This window comes from Gossypium arboreum, chromosome 3 (genome assembly GCF_025698485.1).
Source record: "Gossypium arboreum isolate Shixiya-1 chromosome 3, ASM2569848v2, whole genome shotgun sequence".
Classification (NCBI taxonomy): Eukaryota; Viridiplantae; Streptophyta; class Magnoliopsida; order Malvales; family Malvaceae; genus Gossypium; species Gossypium arboreum.
Window position 1 is genome coordinate 34,616,423 of NC_069072.1, and position 10,813 is coordinate 34,627,235.

The 10,813-nt window shown below is 32.4% G+C and overlaps 1 protein-coding gene across 1 annotated transcript; it reads right to left on the bottom strand.

Annotated features, from left to right (window-relative positions):
- Positions 1-212: 212 nt before the first annotated feature.
- On the bottom strand, positions 213-7,439 carry LOC108453279 (protein CHROMATIN REMODELING 19-like). The gene is made up of 12 exons (XM_017751290.2): positions 6,749-7,439; positions 6,246-6,363; positions 5,410-5,450; positions 5,081-5,331; positions 4,807-4,987; positions 4,070-4,255; positions 3,783-3,956; positions 3,541-3,693; positions 1,602-1,679; positions 1,387-1,523; positions 948-1,166; positions 213-823 (listed from the first exon to the last, which is right to left on the bottom strand). The coding sequence occupies exons 1-12, from the start codon at positions 7,250-7,252 to the stop codon at positions 661-663; spliced, it is 2,205 nt and encodes a 734-aa protein (XP_017606779.1). The 5' UTR covers positions 7,253-7,439; the 3' UTR covers positions 213-660.
- Positions 7,440-10,813: the final 3,374 nt, after the last annotated feature.

Sequence of the window (10,813 nt, forward strand, 5' to 3'; positions counted from 1 at the left end):
AAATTTATAGTTTTCGTAGAACATTACATGGAGGGAGGAGAGGAATTCTCAACTTTTTTAGATATTTTGACCAAAATATATAACATGATTTGGGTGCTTCGGTGCTCGCTTCTATGCTTGTGAGTCATGATCGCATTGGAAGGCCATTGATAGTTATGGTTTCGTGGACCACTAGTTCCAACCATGACTAGTTTACCCATAAGACATATAAGTACACAAACGTACCATTAAAATTAACTATCATTCTCTTTAAGTTTTGACATTTCGACATAATGATACTAATGTTCTTTGCTATGGCAGATATAGTATAAGATCATAATCAATTACTATGCTCTTCATGTTGAAAAGAAAAAAGAACAAAAAGAGACGATTCGGCAGATAGGTATTTGAAACTTGAACTCTACAGCCACCAAAAGATACCGGTCCCTTCCTCTTCATAGTTCTCAATGATATGCTGGTACATTGATGTTGAGAGTTCGGTGTTGATTATTACCCATGCAAGACATACCCTAACAATTTGAAGGTTCATTCCCCCCTCCCCCTCCCCCCCAAGTGACCCTAACTATTACGATCAACATAGCTGATACAACAATGGGTGCAACATAAGTATAAAGAATCTGGAAAAAAAAAAAACCCCAAAATTTATCACATACTCTTGTTCTAGCTCATAAGTAGGGATGATAATATCTGCCCCATTGTTTTCTCAGATGTGTTATCTTCATTGCCTACATCCAATCCAGACTCTAGCACCGCTGCATCAAGAGTCAACTTCCTTTTTGCAATCTCATAAACATTCTCATCAACTGTACCTTTCGTAACCAGCCTGGAAAAGATTTGAGCATACATTCACTAAAGGATGAACTAGAACTTCACAAAGAGAGATGAGAAGAAACAGGGAGGGACTAGAGAAGGCAAAATAAAGTGAAACAAAGGGTGTTTCCAATTACCTGTATATGGTAACTGGCCTTGTTTGGCCAATTCGATGGCAGCGATCTTCAGCCTGTCGGTCTATCTGTGGATTAAAATCCATGTCATGAATAACTACAGTATCAGCTCCTGTTAAGTTCAAACCTTGCCCTCCAGCTCTCGTGGACAACAAGCACGCAAATATAGAAGTGTCATTATTGAAATCGTCAACTATAGTCTGCCTATCGGTCACCTGAGTGCTGCAAAGCAAGATAAAATTTAATGCTCAGCTGATATAATGGAAGCTTTGTAAAAAGAAAACAAGAACAACTGTGTATACAAGTAAAATGCCAACTAAAAAGTCCTGCATCAGCTAAGCATTACATTAAAAAAGTGGAATCAAACTTGGAAAAAGAAGACCAAAGCTTTTAGCCACAAATGAAAATGAAACGTTTAAACAAAGCAAACGTAAAGCATCACCTTCCATCAAGCCGTCTATATGTAACCCCAATCACATCTAAAGTCCACTCTAAGATATCAAGCATTGATGTCCACTGGCTAAAAATCAGAACACGGTGCCCACTTCTCTTGAGTGAAGGGAGAAGCTCTGCTAATGCCTGGCACCAAAAGAGAGTTAAATGTAAATGAAGAACAACATTTTGGAAGAAAAAGAGAGAGAAGAAATAAAAAGATACCTGGCATTTAGCAGAAAGCATAACATGTTCATCAGAAAGAGTTCCTTTACCACCAGTAATTCCATAACGAAGTAAAAGCTGTAATAAGGATGTTCAAAGAAAATATATGAATGCCAAAACTAGAACAGAAAGAATTTATGATTTAGGTCAGAATTAGTTTCAAATATGCAAAAAGCCTTTTCATCATAAGCTTGCAATAAAACCCTAGTCTTTATGCAGAGAAAAAGAATCAATGGTAATGTATACATTAAGTTTGAGCCACCATACCAATGGCAATAATTACAGAACATACAATGCTAGTGATACTGAATGTACATGCAGCAGTCTATTTATCCACTTGTTATAGTTGAAATAGACAAATTCTATTTGGAAAGATAAGTTTAACTATGAAAAGTGATGGTTTTACCAACCTTGATATCTCGATTAAAAGATGGGCATTTTCAAATGAAAGCATAGAAAAATTGGAATGTCGGCATTCAATACTTAAAAGCATTCAATGATAAAGAGAGACAATAGAATGAAAGAACAATGTCTCTGTATTTAATACAGAGGTTCATCAGAATCTTCAAAATCCTGTGCAATAATATGCTATCAACATAAGGCTTAAAATGAGTAAAATTAGGGATGAATTGCATAAAAGATGGGAATATTACAGCGGTAGTTTGTAGTTCACTAGATTCATTAGGGTCTGATTAGGATTCAAACAAACACTCAATGAATTCAAACCATCTGATTAGGATTCAAACAAACACTCAATGAATTCAAACCAGGAATTTGTTAAACTTGTAACCAAACAAGCCGTCCAAAATAAAGCTTCAAATAAGGTATGTGTTTTATACCCACCTCTGCTTATTTATTATTCATGCAGTAATTCAAGCTAAACTTCTCATCACCTTTGACAAATAAGTAGATATCAGCATGCTCAACAAGATATGCATGGCAAAACCATATCTATGGGTGACTAAGCTCGGCTGTGATGAATATCAAAGGCTACAATTCATCAACCTACAATTTCGGCAATCAGTTCCTGATTCCACAACATCATATCAACTAATGTGCTTCAACCTTAAATCGCATAAAAAGGTTTTGGCTCAAAGAAAATAGATGATCCAATATGGAATACCAGATATATCTATAATGAACGTAGAGCAGAGGCACCTCAAGAACTAGCATAACAAAAACAACATTAACATGCACCATTGTTGAAATTTTCAGCAATTTAAAACCACATCCTCAAGCACAATCTTACAAAAATAAGCTAGCTTTTAGAATATGGTTCAAATCCAGGGTTTCCTCATTTTGATTCGGGCATAGAGTCAATAATGGGCTCAGACGTGGTGAACACTTTCAAAAGCAACAAACTAGTACAAACTACAAAGAGAATATGTTGCAGTTGAAACCTATTTCAGGCACTCACCACAGAACTTTAGCTTTTAGGTTGGATCAACCTGACAGCATTATCTTACTACCACCAACTTAAAATCCATTCACAGCTAAAGGGGACAATATGGTTAATTGTAGAAAAGAAAACTAAAACATAGAGTATTCATAACAAAGGAGCGGGAAGAAAACTGAGCAAAACTACAGGAACATGGCAAAACAATGAAGAGTGACAGCAACGTACCTGCAATCTGAATAATTCACAGATATTCTAATCCTTTTCTTGAATTTACCAGTCTCCTTTGTTAATCCTAATCTACTTTTTCAACTTTATCAAATAATTCTATTTCCAATTCAAAAATATTTCAAATACCTCCTTTTCAGTTAATGTCTTCATAAGTAATAACTTTTTATTAGAGGTAAACATTATATGACTAGTTTGTTGAGAAAGAACTAAACAATGAACACAATTGAAGATTGATCAAAAATACTTACAAATGGTAAATGAAGCAAGTATGCTAGTCTTTAAAGAAAAACAGAACTTCAAAGAAAGAATTACCTGATGAATGGAAAAGTCACTGTAATTCTTTAATTCCTCAACTACTCTGTCCAAGGTACATTCAAAAACACCAATCGAATGTAACCTTTTAGCGAAGCGACCAACATCATCATCATCATATATTCGCCTCACTAATAATGGATGATTTGCAATCTAAATTAGTTCAAAACAAGAAATTAGGATTAAGAACTGGGAACCCATTTCAAATTAACTGCATGTAGAGGAGAAAAAACAAGAAGCACCTTGCGAAACTGAACAAAATAGTTAGAGATCTGACGTCGAGGAATAATCCCAATGATATTATTCAAGTCAGGCTCTGATAACTTTGCAATGCGTGCTCGCGAAATTGTGCGATACTCTTCTATAGCTTCCCTATAAGCATTTTCTTGATGCTTTTCCATAATCACATACTCAACCTGCAGAAGTGATGCTTAAACTCCTCTAACAGTGAAAGGACTTTTCAAATCAAAATTCCTCAGGAAAGAAACACTCATTATCGGATTAAAACAAAGGAGTAAGAAGCATCTACCCGCTGTATCTTTGGGACAAGCTGCTGCATCACATCTGATTTCAAACGCCTCAAGATGAATGGTCCCAAGATGGACTTCATACGACCAATTAGCTCCCTATCTTCTGCATTTAGTAGCTTCTTCAGATCTACATCCTCAGTGGCAAAAAGGTCGGGCATCATGAACTCTAGCAAAGACCACAGCTCCTGCAACAAAAAATCCAGCCACTCAGCAACAGCAATGTAACATGTGGACTCAGAAGAATGTTAAATAAAATTACCTTCTAATGCTTCTCATACCACCGGCGTTTATAGTAATGAAATTTTCTTACAAGAAGCTTTTATAATCAAAGGACATGCATTTCTTACAAAAATTGGAGATTCCATTGACAGTAAGAAAATATATGAGATATTAAGAGATGAACAACTTTATTGTGAAAAACTAAATTTTAGAGCATGATTCATTGAGTGGAAACATAATTGTCATAACGCACACTACCCATTAATAAGCATTTGTATTCTTTTTCCATCACTTAATTTATCTCTGACAAAATCAAGTTCATTAAGGTTGTAGTTTTTAATTGATGAAATTTAATGCTTCAGCACTAAATTCAACTTTACTAACTGCTAAGTGTTAACCATATCACTCACATGCTGCACAATATGGCCACAATGCTCTGCAACCATTATTTACTTAAATACTTTTAGATTTTAGAATTATTTTTAGGAGAGGGAGGTAAAGGTAATACTAATAGTACATGTAAATCATTTTGCAGTGGTGTGCCTGTTAGCATAAGACGCTGCTTTGCATTTCGAGCAACTGACATTAGATTTTTCCACCTGTAGCTGTTCTTGTCCTTCAAAGCATGGGCCTCATCCATTAGCACGCAGCTCCATTTCCATCGTTTCAGAATTTTACGGTCATCCTTCTGCTGCACACTGTGAAAACCAATAATAAAAAAGTCAAACACACACAGACAGGCAGATAGTATAGAACACAAACATAAAAACCCAGTTAACATTAGAGTATACCTGTGTCTTTCAAAAAGTGAATAACACACAAGAAGAACATTAAATGAAGGTGGCAATCCAGCTTTGGACAAATAACTCAACTCTTTTGAATAAGATGCTCGGCCAGCACCATGATACTGAAGTACAGAAAATGAGGGGCACCACTTCTTAAGTTCTCTTTCCCAGTTTTCCAAAAGTGAGGCAGGACAAACTATTAAATGAGGACCAGGATCATTTTTCAGATGTTTCAGCAAAGTCAGATATGTAATAGCCTGTAGAGAAAAGCAATTTAGTCTGATAAAAACCAAATACAGAGGATTATCAAGGGCAAGAACTTAGAGTTGAAGTACCTGAATGGTTTTCCCAAGACCCATCTCATCTGCCAATATAGCTGCACATATACAAAAAGTTGTAATTGTCCTTCCAAATTATATGAAATAGAGGCTGCAAAAGCAATCAGTATTTATGTACTGCACTCATAAGGCAATAAGAAAAATGGAATGCCAAATTACTTACCTATTAACATAGTACATGGCATCATAAAGAAATATGACATGGCATCATAAAGAAAAATGAACAACCATTCCCTTTTTGGTCGATTCAACATCAAATTCAGCAATAAGACTCAACCTTGACAAATTCTTTTCACAATCTTCTTATCAAATTGGAAACTAACTGAAACAAGTACGAATCTCAACAGATCTTCACATACTTTCTTAAACTTAACTAGTTCAATATCATTCCCTCAAAAGCTAAGAGTATTAAGCCTGCATATTATCTAACTCCGCTAAGCTACTATCACTCAAGGTTCTTATCTTTTCCTTCTCCTTCCTTTTCCATGAAAGCTATTGATACATTTCAAGAAAGTGATTGACAAAGGTCAATGCATTTATTATGCAACAGAAGAATGGATAACACAACTCATAGTTAAGAATTTTATGTCTCTTTTCTTCATCTTAACTTTTAATCACCCAATTACAGTTAACAATCTTCGAAGGTACTTGAAGAATGTAGGCCAACTTAAGAGTGAGCGAAGCTTTTTTTTTTCTCAGGTGATACGAAATATGTTCAGTAACTTACCAAATCCCCACAAACAATTACGATTTCTTGTTTTAGGTACTAAATCAATAAAAAAGACCTAGAAATATAAAGCCCAACAATGATGTCAAAAGATTAGAACAAGTACCTCCACCAATGCCCTTACGATGCAACAGAAGAAGAAAATTTACACCAACCAGTTGATATGGCTTGAGAACTGGCTGAAATTCCGGGTCCACCACTGCACATGCTGCATCAATATCATTCTGCAAGAGTAAGAAATATTCCAATTTATAGACAAGTCTATTCGGAAACAACGAAGCTGATGTGGAAAAGACAACGCAAATAATACATTCCCCAAATTTTGTCATGCAGTATATAGAAAATAACCGGCTCCCCTAAAATGAACATAAAAATGAAATTTAAAGCTATTGGTGATTTTCATTAAACTAAAGATTAGACAAAAATCATAATCACAAAATTCGCTAAATTTAGCTCGCTCAAACTTACTACAACCTTTTACAGCTTCATAAAGCATTCTGATTATATATATACATAAGAATGCAAGTTATCACGGCATCACGGCCTTCCTTCCTCAATTTTCTCAGTAACCATACAGAAAAACAGAATGCCTTAAGCTTTTTTTAATACCTGTGTAACGATTCTCACTGAAGAAGCTTCTACTTCGGCGTATCGCTCGCAAGAAGCACCGGAACTCCCATACAGCTCCTTCCGTAGCTCCGCAGATATTTTCGCACACTTCTGCAGCGCCTTCCCCACCACGTCATCCTCTTGCAATTGCTCCTCTTCACTCGACTCAACGTCATACAGGTCCTCAAAACCATTCTCATTGCTGTCTCTTCCATCACCATCTTCTTCGTCGTCATCGTCTTCATCAACGACGAATCGACGCGCACGGTTGATCGGCCCGGCATCCTCGGGCTCAACGTCGTCTTCCAAGTTGGAATCATCAGCCAAATGTTCGATTTCGACACAATCATCGCTGCTTTGGTCGGAAAAGCTAGCCTGAGTTTGGGAATTGAAAGCGAAAGACTCAATTGGAGGAGGATTAGGGTTTTTCTTCAAAACACGAGAAGGCTTGAAAGAGTGGTTCTCCCATTCTTCGTCTGAGATTTCCTCGAAAACGCGCTTCATTTTAACTTTAATTTTAATCTGTTTTCCTTTTAATTTATTTTTATTTTGATTTGGGCGAGGAGAAGAGAAAATATAAGAGAGGAGAGCGCAGAGCTGGAAAAGGGCGGGGCGACTGCGAATAGAAACTGAGAAAGCGCGGGTCTTAAAATTGTTATTGTTGGTTTTGGTTTTGGGAGTTCGCTTTGTTAATGGAAAAGTACTTTCGTAACTATAAGTAATGTTAAATAGATAAAAGGTAATCTTAAAAATTTTAATAGTCACTTTTATTTTTTCGAGTTATATTTTAATTATTTATATTTAAAATATTATGTTTTAGTTATTTATGTTATTATTTTATTACGAAGTGATCACTCTACCGTTAAGTTTCGTTATCTCTCTAACGATAATCATAGGTGGCAGTACAATTAGATTTTAAGTGCCAACTTAGATTTCTAAATGGGATGAAAATAATTTTTTAAGTAAAAAATTTTAATTAATTAAAATTTTCAAACCTAAATCTTAACTAAAAAAGCTGTTCATCTGACTGGAAAAACTATTATTAAGATCAAAATAGTTAAAATCAGTAATAAGAAAGAATAATCTGGAATACCCACAAAGAAATTGTGAACATACAAGTTGATAATCTGGAATACCCACAAAGAAATTGTGAACATACAAGTTGATTCAGATAAGAAAAAATTTGATTCATAAACCAATTATTCAAGAACTATGAAAGAACTAGAAAATATAATAATTAGGAACAAGAACAGTGAAAGTAACAGCTCTTTTCTGAAAATTTTAAAATTAGCTTGAATGAAACATGTTTCTAGTTACATTTTATGGGATGTCTATTGACGCAAAATAAAATACATGTTTACAAATAATTTCAAAAAGTAGAAGAAAATATCAAGAATTTTAATTTAGGGTGTTCATTAAACAATAAAAAATCTAATCTTTTATTTTTCAGTACTGAATAAAAGAGATAGATGAATACAAAAAAGACATACATGAACCTTCTATTGAATCCATCTTTATGAAGCAGTTAATTTGATTTCAACTATTTTGATCTTAATAATAATTTTTCCAGTCAAATGAGAAAAAAAAAACCATTGAAAAAAAGAAGAGATGGAAGAAAAATTAAAAAGAGTATGTGAACAGTTTTTTTAGTTAAGGTTTAGATTTAAAAATTTTAATTAATTAAATTTTAATTAAAAATCTATTTTTATCCCATTTAGAAATCTAAGTTGGCACTTAAAATCTAGTTAGACTACCACGTAGAATTACCGTTAGAGAGATAACGGAACTTAACGGTAGAGTGATCACTTTGTAACAAAATAATAACATAAGTGACTAAAACATAATATTTTAAATATAAGTGATTAACATATAAACTGAGGCAAACAAAAGTGTGTATCTTTATAGATTACCGATAGATAAAAGTTGTCAGATTTTGGAATACTGTGGCTTTATAGTGCGGAAATACGTTCAATTGTTAAAAATTAAGCTGACATCATTTGACTATACTTGATGTAGTTTTTTTCGTAATAAAATGTTTACCGAAATCAATAGATTTTTTTAGTTAATTTTCTAAGGTTTAATATTTGTTTTTTATTTTGTATCTATTTTTATTTAATTGGTATATGAATTTATATTCTATTATTGAAGTTGATACCTTCATACTAATATATTTTGTTTGCATTGACGTGGTATTGATAACAAATTTGATAATGGTACCGATAACCTCTTAACATGCCACATGAGAATCATAAGTTAAAAAATTAAAAGTATATAAATTAATAAATAGAAGTATAATTTTTCACATCTAGAATGAACTTGGACACAAATTTGTTAAACTTCATTCTAAATGTAATTTTAATAAGTTTATTATTTAAAAATATAATTTTATAAAATATAAAAATTAAAAATATATACTAAAAAATCCTATAGTATCTTGAAAATATATAAAATTTTATAATATATAAATTAATAAAAATTAAAATTTTATAAAAATATATAAATAAATAAAAGAACTAAAAGAACATCTACAAGTTGTCTAGATGCATTTGAATCTAGACATTCTTAGTGTAATTTTTATTTTGATTCATTTATATATTCTAATTTTTTAAATTATATATTTTTAACTTCAAAATAATAACAATAACAATCGATACATCGCGAAGATAATTAAAAATCTAATTAAAGCAAGTGCACCTATCAATTAATAGTATAGCTATGGTGTGCAAAGATATCATTCCCATGAAGACTAAAAGTATTAATTTTTACCATCTTTCTATTATTTAACCGATAAATTTGAGTGATTGATTAAAACTAATTTTAACTATATTAATTAACTACGAACGTGATAAATAACAAATCAGTAAAATAATCGATTAACAACCAATAAGCGAAACAATACTCAGGAAAGAACTCACCTAGATTTCATCTGTCATTATCAATCTAAATTACGCAATTTATTTACTTAGTATATTGATTGGTAGAAATCCCTAAATTATGCTAATATTTCTTTTGAGAGTAAGAGCAACCAACTCTATATTAATTAGAAATTTCTTTCTAATTAAAACCCCTATTATCGTATTAAATCGATTTATGAATTCCCCTATTAGATTTGACTCTAATCCGGTAGATTTATATCGTTCTATTTGTAGGATTATATGCAATGCAACTCAATTATGCAAGATCTACTCTTAAATAGGATTTATTCCTCCTCTAATTTAAGCATATCAAATATGGATCAAATCTAGAAATTAAGAACAAAATCTAAGCATTTATTACATAAAATAAAAATCAAACGACAAAATTCATCATAGAGTTCATCTCCCTAAGTATTTAGAAAATTAGTTCATGCTTACAAATAAAAACATCCCAGAGACAATATAACCAAAAAAAATAAAGAAACTCATGATAATCTCCTAAGAAATCAACTAGAAGTCTTTAATCTTGACGGAAATCCACTTCAATGGTGTTTTTCGAGTTGTTTTCTTGAATATTCTATGGCAACGCTCTCATATCATCATATTTTTATCATATATACGCCTTAAAATGCCTAAAAACCTAAAAAATGTGATTTCCCACAATTTATGGTGCAACTTTGCGAAATCAACTTGGCCTACCACATGATCGTATAGTCAAGCCATGTGGAAGGGGTCAACCCATGTGTGTAATGACCCGAATTCGACGGTTACCGGAAAAGTGTATTTTTGAGTCTCCGTTACTGAAAAATGGATCCGTAAATATTTATCAAAAATATTTAAAAAGTTAATTGAGTGGTTAATTAAAGTTTAATTAAGTGAATTTAGCTTAATTAAGGATAACTGGATAAAAGGATTAAATTGAATAAAGTGTGAAAGTTTAATTATAGATTAAAAAAAATAAAAAAGACCAAAATGACAATTATGCCATTTATCATAAGTGATGCGACATATAAAGTAAAAATCTAAGATTTTACTTAGATTTTAATTATAAAATATATATATTTATTAGTAATAAATGATATTAAATTAATTTATTATAATTATATTATAAGATATTTATATGATAAATAAATTAAATTGTGACAAGTGT